We start from the raw sequence: 27,010 nt of genomic DNA on the forward strand, positions 1-27,010 counted from the left end.
CACTTAGGGCGATGATGGAAGAGGATGTGGCCCAGGACGAGAGAGAGGGGTCATCTCTAACACTTTCAGGCCAGTCTTTTAGAAGTGGCTCAGAGGGAGGTTTTTTGCAACAGCAGAGGCCAGGTATAAATTTGGCCAGCCAGGGCCCACTACTGGAGAATGAGAATGAAGCATGTTCACAGTGGGGTGGTCGATACGCCTGCCACAGAGGACAGCTTGTCCTTACCTCTGGGCAGCCTGGCACACACGAGCGACTACATGCTGCAGTGCCTGCGCAACGACTGCAGAGTTGCCTACATTTTTACGTGTGCTGATTACTGGGTGGCCATCCTGCTGGATCCCCGTTACAAAGACAATGTGCAGTCCTTAATTCCCTCACTGGAGCGTGATCGGAAGATGCGCGACTACAGGCGCACGCTGGTAGACGCGCTCCTGAGAGCATTCCCAACTGATGTCGGGGGACAAGGGGAAGCACAAGGCGAAGGCAGGGGAGGAGGAAGAGGTCGCCAACGCAGCTGTGTCAGCGCCAGCACCTCAGAAGGCAGAACTGCTATGGAGCGTGTTAGCAGGAGGCAGCATTTGAACAACATGGTGGAACAGTACCTGTGCACATGACTACACATACTGACTGATGGTTCTGCCCCATTCAACTTCTGGGTCTCCAAATTGTCCACATGGCCAGAGCTTGCCCTGTATGCCTTGGAGGTGCTGGCCTGCCCTGCCCTGCAGCCAGTGTACTCTCAGAACGTGTGTTTAGCACGGCAGGAGGCGTCATTACAGACAGGCGCAGCCGCCTGTCCACAGCCAACGTGGATAAGCTCACGTTCATTAAAATTAACCAGGCCTGGATCCCACAAGACTTGTCTGTACCTTGTGAAGAATAGACAGTTCTAACAGCCTCAACCATCCATCCTTGTACTCAAGTGCACTTATTCCTTATTTTTTTTTATATGTCCCAATATTTTGGGGGATACCCCTATGTAAAAATGCAAAATAACACATCTGTGTTAGCTACCTATTCCTCCTTCGCCACCGCTTCCACCTAGACCACCACTTGAGCCTACATGGCCACATCCACCGCCTCCTCAACCTCTTGCTCCTACATCATTCCTAATTTTTATTTTTTAAGGTCTTTTATGTTTTAATTGATTCCCCTATCCACATTTGTTTGCAGAGCATTTGCCATGCTCTTAAGCACATTTTGCTGCCCTCTAGCTCTTTCCAGGGCTATTTTAGTGGCCAAAAGTTAGGGTCCCCATTGACTTCAATGGGGTTCGGGTTCAAGTTCGGGTCCCGAACCCGAACTTTTTTTTCCAAGTTCGGCCAAACCCGAACATCCAGGTGTCCGCTCAACTCTGGTTGCTAGGAACATGTCATTACTCTGACTTTCCATTTAGAATCTAGTTTCTGTTCCCTGAGGACCCAGATAAATACAATGCTTAAACACATTCCTTTTAAGATTAGAAAGTCAGTGGCCCCCAGCCATAGTATTGTAGCATGGGAGACAATTGGGAAGATGTATCAACTGTCACACAGGATATCTAAACACCTTCTTGTGTGGTATCACCCAGAATTTCTACAGAGGCAACAGAACACATTTTTCAGGAAATTGAATCTCAATGGTGCTTCATTTGCTGCATGAATCTGAGCCCTGGTGGTTATCTTGTGAGGAACTAATCTTGAAATGTGGTTTAAGACCTTTTGAAGTCATTTATTGTGACCAAGTAAAAAAGTTTAATCATGGTAAACCTCATCAATATTAAGGATGTGTTGCAGAATTGGGATGGTGTTCTTCTTTTCATACCCTCAATGTATTTAGCTTGGGTTACTCATTTGTGAGACTGAAGCAATGCCAAGAGGGCTGATGAACCATCTTAAGTGAGGTTTGGTGGGATACTCATCTCAGAATAATTAAAATGGTGGTGCAGCCTGTTTATATTGATGACCTATCCTCACAAGTGCCACCTCTTCTTCAAATAGCTGATTGGAGGGGGTTGCTAGGTGTCAGACCCCCACCGCTCAGATATTGATCACCTATCCTGAGGATAGGTCACCAATATATATTGCCTGCACATACCCTTCAACTTACCACCAGCCTCAGATAAACCTCTAAGAATTGACCTAAATGTCAAGCATACAGATCTGACTGTTTTCATGTAATGTGGTCTTGTCCTCATGTTCAATATTTTTGAAAGGAGTTGGGTTAGATGTTCAGAAAATGTGGGGCCAGACAGTTCTTCTGTGGTCTGTTATTTTGCCATCATGTCAGGGAGAGGGTGCAGCAAATACTTGCCTTTATCTTCCTAAATTATATCCCAAGAGGTGTATTTTGTAGAGAAGGCTTCAACCAGAGGTACTCTGTTTGGAGAGTACAGACCAAATGTTCTAAAGAAAAACTCAAAACACTTCTTTAGGAAAATTATATTTTGTTATTCACTTTTTGAATGCAGCTGAAGTGTAAAAGCTAATGAGGCCTTTTACTCTGACAGAATGGTACCAAATTGAATTAAAGAGAAGTCTGGGTCGACTGTTAATGTCCTAGGGGAACAGTATGTGATGTTCTAGAGGGATTAGAGAGACACTGGGAATAACTAACCATGCCTGTAATATACTTAAAGGGGGTTATGCCTTAAGTGATATGAAAACTATGTAACCAATTTCCTTTTTAGCCCGTATCTATTGGATTTTTGATAGTATGACAAACTTTGGACATGTCTTCCACTAATTAGTACGTCCTGTATGTTTTATTGCTTGTATGCAATTTTTTTCTTCTTTTGCTGAAGGTCTGCATAAGGGCTCATGTACACGAACTTATGCTCTATCCTTGTCAGTTTTTATTTTTGTGGACAGTATGTGGAACCATTCATTTGAATGGGTCCGCAAAACAAAGATAAAAAAAAATATTGTCTGCATTACGGACAAGGCTAGAACTGTTCTATTAGGGGCCCAGCTGTTCCGTAAAATACTGAATGCACCCAGACGCCATTCATATTTTTTGCAGCTCGCAAAAAAAAAAAAAAAAAAAAAATTATATATATATATATATATATATATATATATATATATATATAAAAATAATGCGTTGTGTGCATGAGCCCTAACCATGTGATCAGCTGGAACCAAGAGGAAACAAGGACAAAAGCAGCTGCACTGGAGCAGAGGGAGCTTGGGAGGATAATACCGCTTTACATGGGCCTACACAGCAGGCAATTATCGTACATGAAAAACATTCCTATTAATGCTCCTTTTCCATCACTGCCCTGATTGTCAGCTCTTTGGAACAATAGAGAGGAGTTACATAAAACAAGATGGCTGCACACCATTATATATACAAATAAAGCTAAGAAATGGGTCATTCTAGATAAGTGGTACAATAGACTATAAATGAGTAATGGAAGCTCTTAGCACACATACGTGTCGGGCCAGGAGTCAAGGTTGCTTCCGCAGCTGATTCCCTAACACTAAATCCAAAGTGAGGCAGTATATTTAGTGTTAGGGACCTATCTGCGGAAGCCACCTTGACACCTGGCAGATGGGCCCGAGACGCATGTGCGCCAAGAGCTTCCATTACTCATTTATAGTTGATATTGTACCACTTATCTAGAATGACCCCCCCCCCCCCCCATTTCTTAGCTCTATTGTTTGCATATATATAACGGTGTGCAGCCATTTAGTTTTTTGTAATTATGTTTGCTTCATGGATATGCACCTGTGATACTGAAGGTTCTAGTGTAAAATTTACTTGCAATAGAGAGGAGTTGTCAGTTCTTTTAACAAGAATAGAAGCCATGTGAGCCAAAGTCACTGACCACTTTATTTTTGAAAGGCAAATTGTGGAAATTGACAGACATTGTGACAACAGGTAACTGGGGGGAAAAAAAAAAAAAAAAAGTTACAAGATGCTGCAACTTGGCCGGTAAACGAATAGAGCTCTTTTCCCCCCAATAAGACATTACCCATTTAAAAAACAAAACCCACAAGATTGTGATGCGGTAAGTTTCACATTTGTGCCAGAGTCCAGTCCTTTTGTACTTCAAATCAGCATGTGGATGAGCGAGCAGTCACAGTTAAATATCCAGTCCATCTCTGGTAAGTGCAGGTTGAACAAGGTACCCCTCCAACATCCAAATTAAGTTATAATGTGCAGTGCTTTGAATCAAGTTGGTTAGATGGAATTGCCAGAATCTTGTGGTCAGGTGAAGGATTTTACAACGTACACTCATAAATAGTACAAATTTACATTTGTGAGGAATGTTAAAAAAAACAAAACAAAACTAAAAAACCCACCCAACACTGTCAAAAACCCAACCCCCCCACTAAACAGATTCAAGATGGTATTTAGAATTCATCTTTTATATGTGTGGATTCCTGAAATAAATAAAAAATTTGAGGTTATATACTGGTATTTATACATCAGAAAAAGTTATACTCTAAGAAATACCAAAGTAGTAACCACACACAAGGAAGACATTATGCAAGTCTAGAAAATATGCCTTAGGCCAAGTTCTCAGGCATCAGAGAAAAGCCACTGTAGAAGTATTAAGCCTGCTGCAAAATCTGGAATCACAATTGGCTGTTGGTTTCACTCTGCATTGCAGAGGGTGAAATCCTGGCATAAAAAAAAAAAAAAAAAAAACACACACACAACCTAACATCAACTATGCAGAAAGGCCAACAGAAAACACACAGGGGCCAATTTATTAACTGATGTACGCCACAATGTGGCATACGTCAGTAGCAGATGTTGCTGCAAGCCTGGGAGCCAGTGTAGATTTAAGTTTATAACACTGCCTGTGCCTCTACTTTGGCACTTCAGCAGTGCAGAGACAAGACTGGTGTGCAAATTAGTAAATGAGCCCCAAAGGCTCCACAGCTAAGGGCCATAGCAGCCTGAAACACTTATGCCTATTTAACACGAGCGGATGCCGTGCGGGACATCCGCTCCATGAATGACAGCCAAGACCCAATGCGGACAGCAGAAGCACGGAGCAGTAACATGACTGATGCTTCTGCAGTTCGCATCGGGTCTTGGCTGTCATTCACAGAGCAGATGTCACGCATGGCATCCGCTCGTGTGAAACAGCCCTTAAAGGGGTGTTCTAGCTAGAATACATGATCATTGTCAGAGCGGTGCAGGGCCCAGAGGTGGAGGCAGCACCTATATAGCGAACAGGGCCCCTTGAAGTGAAAGAGTACATTGCACACAAGTCCTATTCATCACTATGGGAGTCCCATAGTGGTAAATGGGGAGCTTGTGACGCATGCACGACTACCTCCTTAGTCACCACTGTAGGACTGCTGGAAATCTGAGCTTGCTTTGCCATTTTCAGAACCCCTATAAAACTGAACAGAGGGTGGCTGCATATGCATGGCTGATATCTGTTCACTTTGGGGGTCACAGATGTGGAACTCACATGACATTGATGGCATATAGTAATGATATTCCATCAATGTCCCAGATGGGTATACCCCTAAACAGTGGATCCTCTGGGTTTGTTCAATTATATGATAGACCCTTAGGGCTTTATTTATCTAGTGTACATTTTCTTAGTTCTGCACAGTACATCTGTGGACTTTCTGTCCATAGGAGCATTCCTGGTTCTCTTTACAGTTATAAAGTTAGCAGAATTATTCCCTCTTGTGAAATACCCATTACACCGCTTAAAAGGGAATCTGTCAACGTGCACCTCAAACTGCATAGAAACAAAGCTGTAATTCATTTGATAAAAAAAAAAAAAAAAGACAGTTTTCTTCTGTTGAGCTGAGGCTCCATTTCTGAGTTACGCTTTCTTAATATACAAATTAGGCCTTTGATGCAATGAGGGCATCACCATTGCTCTTGTTGCACCCAAGCTCCACTCCTTTCTGTGGCCAGACTCACTGACTGCTTTGCTGCGACCTTGCCCTGTCCATGAAGGTAATGAGGCCGAGATGAACTACAGAAAGGAGAGGAGCTTGGATGCAACAAGAGGACTGATGCCCTCATTGCACCAAAGACCTAAATTGCAGAAAGTGCAACACAGGAATGGAACCTCAGATAAGAAAAAAAATAAATAAAAAATGTTTTAAATCAGGTGAACCACAGCTGTGTGCCTACACAAACAATTTGATGGGGAGGTCGCTAGTGGCAGATTTAAAAAGGAAGCTCACAATTAAAGATTATCCCTTGTATGCAATCACATGGGCTGCACAAGCATTTGTTTCTGTATATGATCAATGCCAGTGCATTTACTCTCTCCCAGCACAATTACTACCCAACTAGCGGCCTCGTAGAGGGTAGAGAAATCGCTCACCAGTCAGTGTAACACTCTGGGGACTACATAGGCGTGTGGAAAATGTATCTATCACACACTGTCAGTGCATTAGAATGTGTTGGTTTCTGTTGCTGAGCAGAGTCTGAAAGACAGCAAAAGAAACACTCACCTGTTCGTCTGTCTGATCCTCCGCTTCTGGCTTTTCAGCATCTTCATCCTCTGCATTGACTTCTTCAGCATCATCTGACTCTTCCTGTTCAGTTTCCTCATCTGCTGCTGCTTCCTCCTCTGGCTCATCTTCCACCTAGTAAAAAGCAGGCACATTAACATCCAATAAACTAGAACGACTTGCAGTGACATGACTACACATCAAAGCACAACTAGACATCCTCCTGCAGGCATTATGCACTACTAGCCTGGCAATTTCTGACAAGAGTAACAAAATTAAAGGGGTATTCTCCTGTTATTTCGCATTATTCTCTATCCATAGGAATGCATTAGGACACCCACTGAACTAATACCTACCGTGTGGATAAGAGATAACTTTAAATAGCCCTAGATTTATCCATTTCCTCAATGCCGGATCAAAAATAAATATATTTTACATATTTGCCAGCATTGGAATTACAAGAGTACATTTATTTTTAAAATGAGATGAAATACACCAGATATGAATTTTTATACAAAACACCTTCATTCAAATTCCAAGGTGTTCTGCAATTACCTTGGCATCCAGGTCAATATTTAAGCTTAACCGCAACATTCTTTCTATCCTTTCTCCATATGCTTTAGTGTCTGGCAACTGGTATCCAGATCGTAACGTGGCAGTCTCAAGTAGTACAACTGCGAGGTCAGACACAGTTTGGTCATCTTCATTCTCCTATAAGAAACAGTAAAAAGATTCCATATTTTTTATTTTTAAACATTAAAGTGCACTTTTAGTTACAGACAATGAATACAAGTCAGTCATTTGACATTCAGGTAACAAGTCCGGGGCAAACTGCCAATTCCAGCAAATTGCTCACCTTTACTCTTCTCAACATATCTTTAATAAGGGGATGTCTTGGGTTAATTTCAAGAGTCTTCTTCTGGCTTGAATAGTAACTGAAATAAAAGGACATGAGGTAAATCATCCTGACCATTCCGAATGACAGGTTTGAATTTCCTGGAAGGTTAATTGGTTTAGGAGTGCAGATCCACAATGACCATCTAAGTTACTTTAAAACAAAAAAAGTTTCAAAATGTCCTTCTTGGGACATTAAGTTGTTTAGTCATTATCTTCCACTAGTGAAATATGCCTGTCTCCAAAATCACCATGCACTCACCTGGTGGAAATGTCTTTTCCAGTCTGGTAAGCCTGAGCTTTCATAATCCTTTCCATATTGCCAGACCAGCCGTATTGGCTTGCCACAAGGGCACAGGGTGATTCGGTCAAACGTTGAGATAAAATGGCCTTTTCAATCTTGAGAAATAATAAATAAAAAAATATATATTAGCTTTTCACAAAGTCAAATATATTCACAAGTATAATGTCAATAATAATTTAGGTGTACAAGTGACCAAGATGTTAAATCTACCTGGTCTTTAAGAGATTTGTCTTTCATCCATGTTAAGAGAGGCTCATATTCCTTCTCTAAAGCCTCACGTGCTTCTTTTGCCTTCTCACTTTCATCAAACTTCAGCCCTTCCTTAGCAACATTTTGGAACCTCTTGCCATCAAACTCTGGCAATGCCTGTATGCAGTACTCATCCACAGGCTCAATCAGGAAGATTACTTCATAGCCCTTCTTCAGAAGGCGCTCAACAAAAGGTGAAGAATCCACCTAGAGGGCAAAAAGGAGGAGTTCTTAGATACTTCAAAATCTTTCCAGTTACCATATGGAAGGAGACACAGGATAGCAAGGACAACTCACCTCATTCCTGCTGGCACCAGCCATGAAATAGATTTTATCTTGTTTCTCCTTCATTCTTTCCACATATTGCTCCAAGCTAGTTAACTCTGTCTTATGGTTAGAAGACTGGAATCGAAGAAGCTTGGCCAATCGGGTTCTGTTAGAATGGTCTTCAATCACACCAAGTTTAACATTGGTACCAAACTCTTTCCAGAATTTATCATTGTATTTGTCATCTGCGATTTTCTTTATCATGTCGAGTGTCTTACGCACCAATTTCTTTCTAATGACCTAAAAAAATTAATAATTTTTCCTCATTTAATATGGCTACTTTAACCCATTTGCTACCAGTGCCATACATGTACAGAGATGGAGCGATGTGTAAACATGGTGCTCGCATGTGCAGTGGGGGCAAAGGCCGGCAGATCCCTGCAGTTTCAAAAAGCAGAGACCTGCGGCTAATTACCGTGAGCGGCAATAATGCAGATTGCAGTAATTAAAGGCTTTAGATGCCGCGATCATGACATCTAAATGCGCAAAAACCCAGAAGCTTGCGCTTCCTACCGATGCCCCGTGTGGCCATCGGTAGTTGCGCTGAACACTGCAAGCATTGGTGACGAGGCTTTAAGTGTTCATGCTGCAATTCTTATTTTAGCCACCAGAAGGCAGGCCAGGAGGAGAAATTCCTAGTGTAAATCTCATTTTAAAATTCCCTGATAGACTTTAGGTTCATATGAGCTTCAAAAATCTATTACATTTTTATTTTTTAGAGGGGAGGGGGGAGTTTAAATCACCCTCCTTTACGTATAATAAAAAAAATACCCAAATAAACACCACGACTATAAAAACACCCATGCTAATAAAATATATAATATAAATTTCCAATATGGCGAATAGCGTAACAGAAAAGGGCCAAAATGGATCATTTGCCATTTTTGGATTGCTTCTCTTACCCCCAAAAAATATGATCAAACAGTCATGCACACTCCAAAATGGTATCAATAAAAACTAGATTGCCCCGCAAAAAATGAGCCCCTAAACAGCTCAGTAGATACAAGTATAAAAAAAGTTATGGGGGTGAGACTATGGTAATAAATTTTGATGTAAAAATAAAATTTACACTATTTAGGCAAAAAAATAAATAAATAAAAATTCCACCTCATTTGGAATAGTTTTACCACTTCCCACTACATTTTATGCCAGAATTAATGGTGGCATTAGAAATTACAACTTGTCCCACCCAAAAAATAAATCCAACTAAATGCTTACCTTTAGTAATTTATGCTGCTGTAGCGTTTCTCTGGATACATTAAGAGGCAAGTCATCAGAATCAACCTGTAGATATAAAAAAATAAAATGCAGATATAGGAGAGGGATGAGAAAAAAAGGTGGGAAAGAAAAGTGGCTGAATCATGAACAAACAAAAAAAAATAAAAGACCGACTTACCACTCCCTTGACAAAGTTCAAATATTTGGGCATCATATCATGGAAGTCATCAGTTATAAAGACTCTTCTGACAAAAAGCTGGAATGAGAATATGCAAGTTAGAGATAAAACACCACCTCTGTAGGCCCCTATACTAAATGCACTTGATAAGACAATATCAATATTATACCTTAATAAAGTCACTCTTCTTTGAGCCATATTCATCAAACAGTCCTCGTGGAGCGGCAGTAGGGATGAACAAGATGGACTTGAAAGTGACCTCTCCTTCTGCAGTGAAGTGGATGTAAGCCATGGGGTCATCGCTTTCCTGGAGGATAAAATGAAGGTTTCCAACATTAGGATATCGCATTAGAAAAAAAAAAAAAATATATATATATATATATATATATATATATATATATATATATATATATATATATATATATATATATATATATATATATATAAGGCTCAATTCTGGGGACATAAGGACTTGGAAACTCCACTCACCTTGGAGAATGATTTGTAGAATGCTTTGTATTCATCCTCTTCAACTTCCTTTGCTGGCCTTTGCCAGATTGGCTTGATGTCATTCATAAGCTCCCAGTCCCAAATTGTCTTCTCAACCTGTTTTTGGAAATATGATACAACTGTTATATCTGGTATTTCTATAGGAAAACATGTTTCAGCAGCACCTTCTGCTCTGGCAACGCAATGGAAGAGGGGGAAGGGTGCAAGTAATTAGAACTCACCTTTTTAGTCTTGGGCTTCTTTTCCTCATCTTCTTCCTCAACAGCAGCTTCTTCATCTGTCTCCTCTTCCTTTTCCTCCTTAGCTTCTTCCTCATCAATTGGCTCTTCTACAGTCTCAGTCTAGACCATATCAGAAATAGTCAGAACTGTCGATGACTTACGCACTGTTATCACAATATTCAAGATGAACTGAGCATTTACTTACCTTACTGCTCCAGACATAAATAGGGAAGTTGATGAACTGAGAATATTTCCTCACAAGTGCCTTAATGGTTTCCAGCTCAAGATAATCAGTTGCTTCTTCTTTCAAGACCAAGCTGTTAAAAAAAAATTATGTACTTAATATCCGTGAATAGGATTATTTCTCCATACCCATTTCAAATTTACTGTACAAGGGTGTGGAGCTCTTCAATAGCCAGAAATAATTACATCTTCACGTTAAATTGATGCCATGGATCACCAGACACCAAGGAACCGATGGCCCTCAATTTTTTTTAACATGTCAGATATACAGCAAACATTTTAAACAGGGGAGGTCAGAGTGCTGATGCCTAGAACAAGAAGTGCTCGCCTACTGCATACTCTCCTCACTGTCCTTGCAGTCTCAATATAGTCTGTGGGCCAGTCTAAAATGTCACCCTTTTGCATTGAGGAGGGAGCATGATACAAGCACCTCTATTCTCATTCTAGCGATAAATGGGGTCCCAGTGCTCACTCACACCAATCAAAATTTGATATGTCTAACATAAAGAGTTATGAAAATTCATTGACCCTTTAAACTCTGCAGGTGGAGTTATTTTTAAACTCAGTTTAATGCTCCAACTGGTTCCGTTATGTGGCTCTCAAAGGCAACTAAAGACGACTAGGGCTCGTCAGCGTCATTGACGCAGAAATATTTCATCTAATTGATACATAAAGAAGCCAAACTTACGTTATTGTTGTGCCTCTGCCCAATGTGTCACCACGAGGATCACTGGTCACAAAGAACTCATTGGAATCAGACTCCCATATGTGTTGTGTATCATTGTTGTGTTTTGATGTTACAATCACACGATCTGCCACTAGGAAAGCAGAATAGAAGCCAACACCAAACTGACCAATGAGCTCAGATGTAGACTGGCCATCTTCCTGGGTCTCTGTGAGCTTATTCAAAAATTCACTAGTGCCAGACTTGGCAATGGTTCCCAAGTTCTTCACAAGTTCATCCTTTGACATGCCAATGCCAGTATCGGTAATATGCAGCATATTCTTTTCTTTATCACACTAAGGGAAAGAAACAGACACATGGGTTTGCAGACATATACTACAATGTCATCTGCGAACAGATTAACACATTTGTAAATATGTTAGTGGTCCTAAAGGGGTGGTCCATGTTCCTCAACATATGCTGGTAATCCTCCAAACTGACCAGAAGATTGTGTCAGTTGGTTACAACGAAGCTTAAACTGTTTGTCCAGGGTTACGATACTGATGGCCTATCCTCAGGCTAGGGCCATCAATATTAGATAATTGGGGGTATACTGGGTCCACAAGAGATAAGTCACCGCTTAAGCCAATGGTTGGCTGCAGTGGAGCTGGGCCAAAAGTCAAACAACCCATGGACCGGAAGATGGACACGAGAGCCAGTGCACAGGCCACAGCAGCAAGGAGCAGGCAAGTACAAATCTTTCAATAGCGGAACCAGGCTACACGCATCACTGAAGTTAGTTATTCTTGGACAACCCCTTTAAGCTGACCTGCTGCACCATTACAGAGAGATTTGTCAATTTATATTGAACTATATAAGAGCACTGAGCATGGACCCAAGCCACGCAGTACACCTTTGCTCCTCTGATCTGAAGAGCTAGACATTCTTCCCTCCACTTGAGTAATTTTGCCTGGCCATGTAATCCTGAATATACAGTCTGCCATTGGCGCATGCACAGTAGTCATCTGTGCAGCAGGGCAAGCAGAATCCAATGTCTTGCACATGCACTAAGGGTGGACTTTATAATACACACACACACACAGGTCTTAAGATTTCATACTTGGTAAGCCTCCAACAAAACCGTAACCTACCTTGATTTTAATGGTCAACTCTTCATTAGCAGCAAGGGCAGTCTCATCAGTCAAAGACATCAACCGGATCTTGTCAAGGGCATCTGAAGCATTGGAGATCAACTCCCGAAGGAAAATCTTGAAAGGAAAAAAAATATATAAAATAAACCACAGCTTATAATAGTTGCCATTATAAAGGCTAAAGTCATAGATAGAAGCAGAATATATATTTAAAAAAAAGTTACCTCTTTGTTCTTGTATAGAGAGTTGATAATAAGTTTCATCATCCTGTTCACTTCAGCCTGAAATGCAAACTTTTCAGATTTCTCTCGGAGCTCTTTAATTTGGGCAGCATTAAGACCATCTATTTGAATGGCCTCCTCTTCTCTGTAAAGGAAAGGAGGGATTTGTTAGCCATCCGGTAGATTCCACAAAGCAATAAGGTGCGACGTGGGTGATCACAGGTTCTCCACCTGCTTGTCTAGTGTCCCGTGACTATAGTCTACCATCTTCAGTTTGGGAGCTGAAGGGGATTTGCAATGCTAAACAGCACGTTAATACTGGTGCAGATAGGCTAATGATAACAGACCTGCTTACGACTTCATCATCTGTCCGTGAACCTTCTCGGCTTTTTCCCAGGTCATCCTCCACGGTTCCATCAAGGTCTACTTCATCTTCAGCTCTGACAGAAACTGTAAGACAGTCAGATTAAACAGCAGTTGAGTTATTTGTCCTTGAAAACGTTCAGATGTAAAGTCATAACATCTAGCAGTCACGTCACCATGTACCAGAACCTCAGCGCAAATCAGTCTATGGCGAGCGACCCATCTGGTCATCCTTGGGTACATCCTGCAAGCTGTGGTGGGACCACAAGTCTCAGCATGCCACAAAGGCAGAAGATTATCAGTGTAGTGGGACTTGTCCTGCCACACAAGATGTGTATAGTCTCTAGAAACTCGAGGCAACTCTTCATCACTATATTCCTCTATGAAGGTATAAATGCCAGTGCCTAGGAAGACAATACCTTCATGCACCAAAGAGGATAAATGCCTTTAATATGCCATGGCCAGTGTTATCCTGCAAGTTGTACAGTGGTACAGTATGGACCACTGCCAGCATATTACACACACTTGTTGGGGTAGCTTCTTCCAGACTGCAAGTGACTCCTAAAGACTTCCAGTTCTTTGCCTATATTTATCCCCTCTGCACAGGATAGGTGATAAACTGTATGGTTATTGGGGGCTGAACAAATACACAAGCACACACCGCCTGCCCCAAGTGTCCTGTGTTGCACACATGACCCACCACGCCATTCTCTGTCTACGGGTCTTCTGGCAATTGCCGGGTACAACTGTCAGCCATCCGTCAGTTTCATAGACAGTGAATGGAACAGAATAGGACCACTGCTGTAGCCAAACCAGGTACTCAGGACTAGAGATGAGCGAACTTCTGTTTTAAGTTCGGCGTCTAAAGTTCGGGGGCGGGTTAGCGGAGAATCCCGATCTGGAACCGGATATGGATTCCGACTTCCGTTGTGGTCCGTGGTAGCGGAATCAATAATGGCCGATTATTGATTCCGCTACCACGGACCACAACGGAAGTCGGAATCCATATCCGGATCCATATCGGGATTCTCCGCTAACCCGCCCCCGAACTTTAGACGCCGAACTTAAAACAGAAGTTCGCTCATCTCTACTCAGGACCCCTGTTCGGTGTGAGAGGGGGTATGGAGGCGTCCCAGCAGCCAGACCACCAGCAATTGCACACCATATCCCGTAAAGGGCATCTGTCGGCAGATTTGTACCTATCAAGCTGGCCAACCCGTTACATGTGAATTTGACAGCTGAAGGCATCCGTGTTGGTCCCATGTTCATATGTCCCTGCATTACTGAGAAAAATTATGTTTTAATATATGTAAACGAGCCTCTAGGAGCAATGGGCTCAGCTCTCTGCAATAGCAACACCCCTATTGCTCCTAAAGGCTCTTTTGCACACATAAAGAAATCATATTTCTCAGTAATGCGGGCACATATGGACATGGGACCAACACAGATGCCTTCAGCTGCCAAGTGCACATGCAACAGGTCAGCCAGTGTCATAGGTACAAATCTGCTGACAGATGTCCTTTAACAACTTGAGTATAATAATGACAAGTGCCATTCAAGCCTCAGTAGTGGAGGAGCATTTTTAATTTGTCAGCTGGAGCTCCCCTTTAAGATCAACACAAGTTGAGGAAGTGAGGTTATGGGAGTCAGCTCACTGCAATAAGCTAAGAGAAAAAGAAAAAAGTCACAGCCAAGTCTCCTGCACATGGCATGGGCAATAGATAGCTGCCCTCACACTACCCAAAGTCTATGTAATCAGAATCACTACTGCCATAGAGAGGTAATGGTGCCCTACTCCTTGTCACACCAGACAGCTCCATGACACAATCCCCCTCCTAGCAGGTCCTAATCTAGGGTGATTAAAGGGCAATGCAAAGGACAGGCCACAAGGCAGGTCAGTGGATGACTGGACTTCGTACACTCCTCTATACAGGGGAAGGCGCTGAAGCCCCACCAAGCGATGGAAGCTTCTAGAAAGAGGAGCATGAAGGCTGCCCCAGCACTTCCTTCTGAGGCGCACTCACCACATGCCAGTAGGACGAAGCACAGGCCGACAGCCCACAACTTCTTCATGGCGCCAGCACCGGGGGAGTGTCCTGCACTGCACTGCTCCAACAGAACCGTTCCTCGTTCTACACCGACAACTGCAGCTCCAGAACCACCTCCAGTGCTTTAATATCTGCCCCTGACAGGCTCCGGGCGGACCCAAAGCGTCCTCCAATGGCAGCCGACCACGCACAACAGCCAGCCAATGAACGCCTTACTCGCAATGCGTGTCGCTGTCAGGACCGGCCAATGGGCTTCTTCCATGTACGGAGTCGAGCGCTAGGAGCGTGTCTCGCTCTGATTGGCTGACGTCCCCGGCGCTCTCCGCACAATGCGAACACGCGGATTTTTGTGACTGCTTTCAATTTGACGGAAGGAAATGAGTGGTTGGGACTGGTTCCGCGAGAAAAGTCGCAGGGAGCGGGCGCAATGTCGGGAGAAATGCTTCCGGGGCACTAGTATTGTGGTTTACCATAGTTACAGGCGGTTGCTATAGGGACAGGGTGCCTGCCATAGTGGGACAGTGCACTGGAGGCGGCTGAGACAGGAGGAGGACGTCAGTCACCTGAGGCGCCGGTAATTCTCCTGGTCTGTCAGACGTTATACAACGTGTACACTGTGTGGAGTATTATTAGGGCATGTTCACATGGAGTTTTCTGTGTGCTGGAAAAAAACCTGATATGGAATCCGCTTCAGGATTCCTTGCGGTTTTTACTCCAATGTGGATTTTTGATCCTGCACGTTTTTCAATAGGAAGTTTGAGCGCAGAATATGCTCCCAAGGTTTTTGGCACAGATTTGGTGACAAAAGCTTTGCTGAATCTGTGCTGAAAAGCCTTCTATGGTTTTCAATGAGAGAGTGTGGCGCAGTTCATACAGTGAGGATTTTTCATGCGTGGTTCTCCAGACCACGCCAGGAACCGTAGCGGGTTCTGCTGTGGAATATGGGCAAAACTTATCTTATGAACGCACACCAAGAACGAATGTCACTTCTTTTTTCCACCCCATTGTTTTTAAGTGGGGTAAAAAAAACTGTGTTGTGTAATTAACAAGTGTTTCCTATTAAAATCAGTGGAGATTATTTGCAAATGTTTTTTGGGTGCTGAATCCACACCAAAATCCATGATGAAAAAACTCCATGTACTTCCACACAGGATGAAAAATGCAGCAAATATGTGGCAGAATCCACACCAAAACGGATGTATTGCATGCGGTTTTTTTACGGCAGAAATCCTCTCTATTGCACAGGGTGAAATCCCCGGTGGCGATCCGCAGACGATACTGACATGCTGCACATTTCAATCCTTACCGCAAGTCAATTTACACTGCACTTTTTTAATGAGTGTGTGGATGAGATTTGTTAAAATCCCATCCACTTAGCTGGTACTGTCCTGTGCTACGGATTTTCCGCACCAGCTTTTTAGTCTCGTGTGAACATACCCTAGGACAGTGGGGGCGAACCTGTGGCATTCGGAGCCCTCTCTGGGCACCAGCACCCTGGAAAAAGTCTATGGTGTGCCAATTTGCCTTAGTTTTTTCCTGCCATTCATCAGCGCAGGCGCACTATGAATGGCACAGGCAGCGCACTGAATGTAGGCAGGCTATTATAGCTAAATGATAAAGTACATGGAACATATACTATACTGGACTGTAGTATTCAGGGTAAATTGCTGTGTTGGCACTTTGCGATAAATAAGTGGGTTTTGGGTTGCAGTTTGGGCACTCGGCCTCTAAATGGTTAACCATCACTGGTATAGGATAAATGCACACAGCATTGTAATTTTTGCTGATTTTTATGTGGTTCTTGCTGCTTTTCAGCACCAAATCTGTACCAAAATCTGCACGTGTTAGATGTCGATTTTGATGGGAATCTGCCCCGGAACTCTGCACAAACAATTGACATGTCGTGGTTTTCAAAATCAATATGGAAGGTCAGTTTCCACACTATGTATATAAGATTTTGAAATTCTCATCTACTTAGGCTGAGTTCCCACGGGCGAGATTTCCGCGCGGGTGCAATGCGGGAGGTGAACACATTGCACCCGCACTGAATCTGGACCCATTCATTTCTATGGGGCTGTGCACATGAGCTGTGATTTTCACGCATCACTTATGCGTTGCGTGAAAATCGCAGCATGCTCTATATTGTGCGTTTATCACGCAACACAGGCCCCATAGAAGTGAATGGGGCTGAGTGAAAATCGCAAGCATCCGCAATAAAGTGCGGATGCGGTGCGATTTTCACGCATGGTTGCTAGGTGACAGTCTATTCACTGTATTATTTTCCCTTATAACATGGTTATAAGGGAAAATAATAGCATTCTGAATACAGAATACTTAGTAGGTGGTCAATTGAGGGTTAAAAAAAATAATAATAATTAACTCACCTTCTCTTGATCGCGTAGCTGCCGGTCTCTTGATGTTTGCTTGTGAAGTTCCCCCAAGGCAAAAATTGACTTTTATTCAAGGGCTCGCAAGTGCCCGGGGAGGGGTTTACCTCGTTGGAGCCCAGGCTGTTCTGCCTCTTTTCGCCATATCCCCTCCCCAGCCTCTGCCCACCCCACTCTTCCTTTGCGTCCTCCTCTGCAGCGAGATCCCGCGCCTGATCTATCCATTGCTTGGCCGGGGCATGCGCACTGCGATGCCCATTGTGGGTGTCTCTGGTCCGCCTCCCCGCCGCTGTTTCTCGCCGTTGGCCGGCGCATGCGTAGTAACTACTGCGATGCCGTGCCCACAATGGGTATCGCAGTGTGCATGCCCCGGCCAAGCAATGGATAGTGCAGGCGCGGGATCTTGCTGCAGAGAAGGAGGACGCAAAGGAAAAGCGGGGCGGGCAGAGGAAGAGGCTGGGGCGGGGATATGGCGAAAAGAGGCAGAACAGCCTGGGCTCCAATGAGGTAAACCCCTCCCTGGGCACTTGCGAGCCCTTGAATAAAAGTCAGTTTTTGCCTTGGGGGAACTTCACAAGCAAACATCAAAGGTACCATTAGAATCATAGACTGCTATGCTAGAGCGCTATGTAAGCGGTCTATAAGGTCACAATCTGGTGACGGACTCCCTTTTAAGAAAAATCCACCCGGTATGTAAAAGACAGAGGAGAAGCCTCCTGCAATGAATGGAGACGTTCTACCTCTCCATTCATTGCCAAAGGTGAAATCCACATTGGAGTCTGCAGCATAAATTGACATGTTGCACATTTTAAATCCGCACTACAGGTCAATTTACACCGCAGAATTTTTTTGTTGGTGAGATCTCTTAGGCCCCTTTCACACGGGCGAGTTTTCCGCGCGGGTGCAATGCGTGAGTTGGAATGCATTGCACCCGCACTGAATCCCGACCCATTTATTTCTATAGGGCTGTGCACATGAGCGGTGATTTTCACGCATCATTTGTGCATTGCGTGAAAATCGCAGCAAGCTCTATTTTGTGCATTTTTGCACGCAACGCAGGCTCCATAGAAGTGAATGGGGCTGCATGATAATCTCAAGCAAGTGTGAATGCAGTGCGATTTTCACTCACGGTTGCTAGGAGACGATCGGGATGGGGACCCAATCATTATTATTTTCCCTAATAACATGGTTATAAGGGAAAAAATAGCATTCTGAGTACAGAATGCATAGTACAATAGGGCTGGAGGGGTTAAAAACAAATTATAATAATTTAACTCACCTTATCCACTTGTTCGCAGCAGCCGACATCTTTTCTGTCTTCATCTGTGAGGAATAGGACCTTTGATGATGTCACTACGCTCATCACATGGTCCATCACATGATCCATCACCATACCATGGTGATGGATCATGTGATGGACCGTGTGATGAATGCAGTGACGTCATCAAAGATCCTATTCCTCAAAGTAGAAGATAGAAGAGAAGCCGGGCTATGTGAACAAGTGGATTAAGGTGAGTTAAATATTTTTTATTTTTTTTTAACCCCTCCAGCGCTATTGTACTATATATTTTGTATTCAGAATGCTATTATTTTCCCTTATAACCATGTTATAAGGGAAAATAATACAATCTACACAACCTTGAACCCAAACCTGAATTTCTGTGAAGAAGTTCGGGTCTGGATACCACAGTCAGTTTTTTATCACGTGCATGCAAAAGGCATTGCAGCCGCGCAATAAAAACAACAACGGAACGCAATCGCAGTCAAAACTGACGGCAATTGCGTACCTACTCGCGCGGGTTTGACGCAATGCACCGGGACGCATCCGGACCTTATCTGGACACGCTCGTGTGAAAGAGGCCTTAGGCAGATTTTTTTTCCGTCCAGATGCGATGCGTGTAGTGATCACATAGTATGCAGACTGAATCCTGATTTATTGATGTGTCTGTGCACGTGTGTAAAAATTGCAGCCTATTCTATATTGTTTATTTTTAATTCAGCCCTGGTCTCATTGAAATGAATGGGGCTTGCATGAAAAACGGAAGGCATCTATAGAATACGCTGTAACGGACCGTTTCAGCAGACAAGGGGTTAAAAACCGTTTAGACGATATGCCCCTTTCCGAGAGACAGGCACAGCTACTGCAGAACACTAACCTCCCGAACTGGATACAAAATAGCACTCCAAACTGGAACCTCGCAAATAGCTGTCAGCAGACGAACAGGAAAAGCGTATCAGTCAGCTTACACTCCTGGCAATCAGTCTCTAACAGCATACATGGAATCCCCCCAATAACGAGACAAGGCTCCGTCTTGAGGGTCAGCAGTGGTCTGATGTGCTGGCACACCCAGCCTGGTTTTTATTACAGTTTTGCAAATACAGAACAGATACAACACATCCCCACAATGCATCATGGTTTCCTCCTCTCTGTCCCAGAGACAACCGAAGGCAATCCAATTATCTCTCAGGACAAAGGGAGATCACCAATGCACATGTGGAGACAACAGGACAGACATCACCATTTAAACACACAATGGCACACCCCCACAGCAAACACAGACATTTAACATATCCCCAGATAGCTCAAGTCTGAGTGCATATCATTAGGTGAATGGCACTCAGAATACACGAATACAATAATATTAGCTATCTGGGTACCCTCACATAACATACAATTTAACCGAACGCATAATAACATAAAATACAATTCTACAGACAGATTTAAGCTGTGCGGCCGGTCTGTTTTCTCCTTTAAAGTTACTATGGGCCATAATCCTGAGGCAAGAGGCTTTTAAACAGCCCTCTCCAAAACCCAGTGGCGAGGTTGGTTTCGCCACACATCTCCCCCCCCCCCCCCCAGGGAAGACTAACCAGATACCTGACCTCACGCCGGTCGGTACCTGAGTTAGTCTGGCAGCCCACCCACAACCCAATACTGGACCTGTTGAATTTTGGGGCCTGGCTCTGTTCTGTAGGTCCCCAGCTGTTGAGTGTGCATCTGCTACTCCTTGCTTTGTGGTTCTCCAGCTTGGAGCTGTAGGTACTTGGTGGGCAGAGGCCGACTGTGCTCTGCCCAGATGCCAGCTCTTCCGCTGGGGTGAGGGGGGTACAAGCCAGTCCTGTAACAAGGGGGTTGGTGGAGCAGAGGCTAGCGGCTCTCTGCCCTGATGCCAGCTCTTCCGCTGGGAAGGGATCAGTGGGTATTGCAGGCTCATCCCCTGCCCCCAGAACTCGGTTGGGAAGTAGCTGGGAAGGGGAGGGCTCGCTTACCTCCTCCTCCTGGTATCCCTGCGGAGATGGCTGGAGATCTGGTTGTTTGAGGGGGAGACCGACTGTCTCCTCTTTGGCTAAACAGCCCTGCTGCTGGGGAACAGGACCGACTGTCCCTACCCCCTGTGCTGTGAGTGCAGAGACCACGGTCCCATCTGCACAGTTGTGGGGCTTACTGTCTCCCCCTGGTGCGTTAAGCTGCCGCTGGGGAATGGAGACTAGGCTTCCAGTTCCCAACAAATCCTGCTGCTGCTTGGGGACAGGACCGACTGTCTCTGCCCCCTGTAACTCCGCCTGCCGCTGGGGAATGGAGACTCGGCTCCCAATTCCCTGTACATCACACGGCCGCTGGGGAATGGAGACTAGGCTCCCAATTCCCAAAAAATCATGCTGTTGCTGGGGGGCAGGAACAACTACCTCTGCCCCCTGTAACTCAGCCTGCCGCTGGGGAGGGAGGCCGCTGCTCTCCCCTCCCTGCACTTCACACTGCCGCTGGGGAATGGAGACTAGGCTCCCAATTCCCAAAAAATCATGCTGCTGCTGGGGGGCAGGAACAACTACCTCTGCCCCCTGTAACTCAGCCTGCCGCTGGGGAGGGAGGACGTTGCTCTCCTCTCCCTGCATTTCACACTGTCTTCCCGGCATATCACTCTGCTGCTGGGGGGCAGGAACAACTACCTCTGCCCCCTGTAACTCAGCCTGCCGCTGGGGAGGGAGGACGTTGCTCTCCTCTCCCTGCATTTCACACTGCCTTCCCGGCATATCACTCTGCTGCTGGGGGGCAGGAACAACTACCTCTGCCCCCTGTAACTCAGCCTGCCGCTGGGGAGGGAGGCCGCTGCTCTCCTCTCCCTGCACTTCACACTGCCGCTGGGGAATGGAGACTGGGCTCCCACTGTCCCGCAACCGTAACTTCCGATGGAGGTCCACCCAACGTGGCAGCTGACCGTCACCTTCTGCCCGGTATAGTGGGGTCTTAGACACTAGACTCCTCACGAACTTCACGTATTTCTCAGCTGGATTGGCTCCGAAGAAGTTCAGCCGCAACCACATCATACTAGGGGTGCACCGAAATTCCGGCGGCCGAAAATATCGGCCGAAAATGGGCCTAATCCATTTCGGCCGATATTGGTACATATCGGCAGAAAATATGGTTGGTTATATACGTTCGGGCGGCCGGCCGGCGGCGCCCCTCATGCTGTGCCTCCTAAACGCTTGCCGCTCTAAAGAATCTCCGGCTCAGTGCTGCGCAGCCTGCTGTGTCTGCTCTGTGCTACTGCTGTTGTTAGTGTAGCATGGCCGAGCTCTGTTCGTTCCGCGGTACAGGAGCTTTTGTTTCCTGTACCCGGCCGGACTGACAGGAAGTGCTCACTTAGTGTGCACTTCCTTTCAGTCCGGCCGGGTACAAGAAACAAATGCTCCTGTACCGCGGACCGAACAGAGCTCGGCCACGCTACACAGGCTACACTAGAGGTGACAAGGGAGGGGGGGTGTAAAATGAGAGTGACAAGGGGGTGTGTAAAATGAGAGTGACAAGGGGGGGGGGGTGTAAAATGAGAGTGACAAGGGAGGCGGGTAGAATGAGAGTGACAAGGGAGGGGGGGAGTAGAATGAGAGTGACAAGGGAGGGGGTAGAATGAGAGTGACAAGGGAGGGGGTAGAATGAGAGTGACAAGGGAGGGGGTAGAATGAGAGTGACAAGGGAGGGGGTAGAATGAGAGTGACAAGGGGGGGTAGAATGAGAGTGACAAGGGAGGGGGTAGAATGAGAGTAAAAAGGGAGGGGGAGTAGAATAAGAGTGACAAGGGAGGGGGGGGAATGAGAGTGACAAGGGAGGGAGGGGGGGAAGAGAGTGACAAAGGAGGGAGGGGGAGAGTGACAAGGGAGGGGGGGGGAGTGACTTTTGTTTTTTAAAATAACCACTTTGGGTGGCATTGTGTGTATAATATCTATGTATCTGTTTAACTTTATATTTTAATTCACTTTACTTTTTTTTACTTAAAAAAAGTATTTTAAAAGTATTTGGGCAAAAAGGCAGTTTCGGGTTTCGGTCAAGGGCATCCTGAATTTTCGGTTTCGGACCAGAATTTTCATTTCGGTGCACCCCTACATCATACGGTCAAATTCCTCCACAGAGTATCTGTACTCCACTGCTGGTTCCATCCTGGTGCTTTTAGGGTCACTGTACTGAGACATGCGTTGCCCTTAAGTTGTAAAATCCAAAGAAATGGTGTCTCCTGTAGCTGTCCTTCTGGCTGTAGGAACGATCCCGCTGCTTGCCACCAACGTAACAGACCGTTTCAGCAGACAAGGGGTTAAAATCCGTTTAGGCGATATGCCCCTTTCCGAGAGACAGGCACAGCTACTGCAGAACACTAACCTGCCGAACTGGATACAAAATAGCACTCCAAACTGGAACCTCGCAAATAGTTGTCAGCAGACGAACAGGAAAAGCGTATCAGTCAGCTTACACTCCTGGCAATCAGTCTCTAACAGCATACATGGAATCCCCCCAATAACGAGACAAGGCTCCGTCTTGAGGGTCAGCAGTGGTCTGATGTGCTGGCACACCCAGCCTGGTTTTTATTACAGTTTTGCAAATACAGAACAGATACAACACATCCCCACAATGCATCATGGTTTCCTCCTCTCTGTCCCAGAGACAACCGAAGGCAATCCAATTATCTCTCAGGACAAAGGGAGATCACCAATGCACATGTGGAGACAACAGGACAGACATCACCATTTAACCACCTCCCGACCGCTGTACGCATATATGCGTCCGGGAGGTGGTTGCTTTACTCCTCCTGGACGCATATACGCGTCATCTCGCGAGACGCGAGATTTCCTGTGAACGCGCGCACACAGGCGCGCGCGCTCACAGGAACGGAAGGTAAGCGAGTGGATCTCCAGCCTGCCAGCGGCGATCGCTCGCTGGCAGGCTGGAGATCCGAATTTTTTAACCCCTAACAGGTATATTAGACGCTGTTTTCATAACAGCGTCTAATATACCTCCTACCTGGTCCTCTGGTGGTCCCTTTTGTTAGGATCGACCACCAGAGGACTCAGGTAGGTCAGTACAGTCGCACCAAACACCACACCACACTACACTACACCCCCCCCCCCCCCGTCACTTATTAACCCCTTATAAACCCCTGATCACCCATGATCACCCCATATAAACTCCCTGATCACCGCCCTGTCATTGATCACCGCCCTGTCATTGATCACCCCCCTGTCAGGCTCCGTTCAGACGTCCGTATGATTTTTACGGATCCACGGATACATGGATCGGATCCGCAAAAAGCATACGGACGTCTGAATGGAGCCTTACAGGGGGGTGATCAATGACAGGCGGGTGATCACCCATATACACTCCCTGATCACCCCCTGTCATTGATCACCCCCCTGTCATTGATCACCCCCCTGTAAGGCTCCCTCCAGACGTCCGCATGATTTTTACGGATACATGGATCGGATCCGCAAAACACATGCGGACGTCTGAATGGAGCCTTACAGGGGATGATCAATGACAGGCGGGTGATCACCCATATACACTCCCTGATCACCCCCCTGTCATTGATAACCCCCCTGTAAGGCTCCATTCAGACGTCCGCATGTGTTTTGTGGATCCGATCCATGGATCCGTAAAAATCATGCGGACTTCTGAATGGAGCCTTACAGGGGGGTGATCAATGACAGGCGGGTGATCACCCATATACACTCCCTGATCACCCCCTGTCATTGATCACCCCCCTGTAAGGCTCCATTCAGACGTCCGCATGATTTTTACGGATACATGGATCGGATCCGCAAAACACATGCGGACGTCTGAATTGAGCCTTACAGGGGATGATCAATGACAGGCGGGTGATCACCCATATACACTCCCTGATCACCCCCCTGTCATTGATAACCCCCCTGTAAGGCTCCATTCAGACGTCCGCATGGGTTTTGTGGATCCGATCCATGGATCCGTAAAAAATCATGCGGATGTCTGAATGGAGCCTTACAGCGGGGGTGATCAGTGACAGGGGGGTGATCACCCCCTGTCATTGATAACCCCCCTGTAAGGCTCCATTCAGACGTCCGCATGTGTTTTGTGGATCCGATCCATGTATCCGTAAAAAATCATGCGGATGTCTGAATGGAGCCTTACAGGGGGGGTGATCAGTGACAGGGGGGTGATCACCCTGATCACCCCCTGTCATTGATAACCCCCCTGTAAGGCTCCATTCAGACGTCCGCATGTGTTTTGTGGATCCGATCCATGGATCCGTAAAAAATCATGCGGATGTCTGAATGGAGCCTTACAGGGGGGGTGATCAGTGACAGGGGGGTGATCACCCCCTGTCATTGATAACCCCCCTGTAAGGCTCCATTCAGACGTCCGCATGTGTTTTGTGGATCCGATCCATGTATCCATGGATCCGTAAAAAATCATGCGGATGTCTGAATGGAGCCTTACAGGGGGGTGATCACCCTGATCACCCCCTGTCATTGATAACCCCCCTGTAAGGCTCCATTCAGACGTCCGCATGTGTTTTGTGGATCCGATCCATGGATCCGTAAAAAATCATGCGGATGTCTGAATGGAGCCTTACAGGGGGGGTGATCAGTGACAGGGGGGTGATCACCCCCTGTCATTGATAACCCCCCTGTAAGGCTCCATTCAGACGTCCGCATGTGTTTTGTGGATCCGATCCATGTATCCATGGATCCGTAAAAAATCATGCGGATGTCTGAATGGAACCTTACAGGGGGGGTGATCATTGACAGGGGGGTGATCACCCTGATCACCCCCTGTCATTGATAACCCCCCTGTAAGGCTCCATTCAGACGTCCGCATGTGTTTTGTGGATCCGATCCATGGATCCGTAAAAATCATGCGGATGTCTGAATGGAGCCTTACAGGGGGGGTGATCAGTGACAGGGGGGTGATCACCCTGATCACCCCCTGTCATTGATAACCCCCCTGTAAGGCTCCATTCAGACGTCCGCATGTGTTTTGCGGATCCGATCCATGGATCCGTAAAAATTATACGGACGTCTGAATGGAGCCTTACAGGGGGGTGATCAATGACAGGGGGGTGATCAGGGAGTCTATATGGGTGATCACCCCCCTGTCATTGATCACCCCCCTGTCATTGATCACCCCCCTGTCATTGATCACCCCCCCCCCCCTGGTAAGGCTCCATTCAGACATTTTTTTTGGCACAAGTTAGCGGAAATTTTTTGTTTGTTTTTGTTTTTGTTTTTTCTTACAAAGTCTCATATTCCACTAACTTGTGTCAAAAAATAAAATCTCACATGGACGCACCATACCCCTCACGGAATCCAAATGCATAAACATTTTTAGACATTTATATTCCAGACTTCTTCTCACGCTTTAGGGCCCCTAAAAAGCCAGGGCAGTATAAATACCCCACATGTGACCCAATTTCGGAAAGAAGACACCCCAAGGTATTCCGTGAGGGGCATATTGAGTCCATGAAAGATTGAAATTTTTGTCCTAAGTTAGCGGAAAGTGAGACTTTGTGAGAAAAAAACAAAAAAAAATCAATATCCGCTAACTTATGCAAAAAAAAAAAAAATTCTAGGAACTCGCCATGCCCCTCATTGAATACCTTGGGGTGTCTTCTTTCCAAAGTGGGGTCACATGTGGGGTATTTATACTGCCCTGGCTTTTTAGGGGCCCGAAAGTGTGAGAAGAAGTCTGGGATCCAAATGTCTAAAAATGCCCTCCTAAAAGGAATTTGGGCCCCTTTGCGCATCTAGGCTGCAAAAAAGTGTCACACATGTGGTATCGCCGTACTCAGGAGAAGTTGGGGAATGTGTTTTGGGGTGTCATTTTACATATACCCATGCTGGGTGAGAAAAATATCTTGGTCAAATGCCAACTTTGTATAAAAAAATGGGAAAAGTTGTCTTTTGCCAAGATATTTCTCTCACCCAGCATGGGTATATGTAAAATGACCCCCCAAAACACATTGCCCAACTTCTCCTGAGTAAGGCGTCTCCTGTGTGACACTTTTTTGCAGCCAAGGTGGGCAAAGGGGCACATATTCCAAAGTGCACCTTTCGGATTTCGCAGGCCATTTTTTACACATTTTGATTGCAAGGTACTTCTTACACATTTGGGCCCCTAAATTGCCAGGGCAGTATAACTACGCCACAAGTGACCCCATTTTGGAAAGAAGACACCCCAAGGTATTCCATGAGGGGCACGGCGAGTTCCTAGAATTTTTTATTTTTTGTCACAAGTTAGCGGAAAATGATGATTTTTCTTTTTTTTTCTTTTTTCCTTACAAAGTCTCATATTCCACTAACTTGCGACAA

At 45.4% G+C, this 27,010-nt stretch overlaps 2 protein-coding genes across 3 annotated transcripts in view; one reads left to right on the plus strand and one right to left on the minus strand.

Annotated features, from left to right (window-relative positions):
* Positions 1-3,796: 3,796 nt before the first annotated feature.
* HSP90B1 (heat shock protein 90 beta family member 1) lies at positions 3,797-15,163 on the minus strand. The gene is made up of 18 exons (XM_044280593.1): positions 14,991-15,163; positions 12,951-13,053; positions 12,607-12,748; positions 12,383-12,499; positions 11,256-11,587; positions 10,530-10,641; positions 10,325-10,444; positions 10,083-10,199; positions 9,763-9,900; positions 9,594-9,671; positions 9,416-9,481; positions 8,168-8,437; positions 7,832-8,077; positions 7,580-7,716; positions 7,280-7,358; positions 6,979-7,134; positions 6,424-6,558; positions 3,797-4,368 (listed from the first exon to the last, which is right to left on the minus strand). The coding sequence occupies exons 1-18, from the start codon at positions 15,037-15,039 to the stop codon at positions 4,339-4,341; spliced, it is 2,427 nt and encodes an 808-aa protein (XP_044136528.1). The 5' UTR covers positions 15,040-15,163; the 3' UTR covers positions 3,797-4,338.
* A 289-nt stretch (positions 15,164-15,452) lies between these two features.
* LOC122925943 (tetratricopeptide repeat protein 41-like) overlaps positions 15,453-27,010 on the plus strand; it is an 86,635-nt gene continuing 75,077 nt past the window's right edge. Inside the window, exons 1-2 of one of the 2 annotated variants that reach the window (XM_044277287.1) lie at positions 15,453-15,588; positions 16,830-16,942. The gene's annotated coding sequence lies outside the window, so the exon portion shown is untranslated. The remainder of the gene's footprint in view (positions 15,589-16,829; positions 16,943-27,010) is intronic. The other variant, XM_044277288.1, reaches the window with a different exon arrangement.

This window comes from Bufo gargarizans, chromosome 2, assembly GCF_014858855.1.
Source record: "Bufo gargarizans isolate SCDJY-AF-19 chromosome 2, ASM1485885v1, whole genome shotgun sequence".
Classification (NCBI taxonomy): domain Eukaryota; kingdom Metazoa; phylum Chordata; class Amphibia; order Anura; family Bufonidae; genus Bufo; species Bufo gargarizans.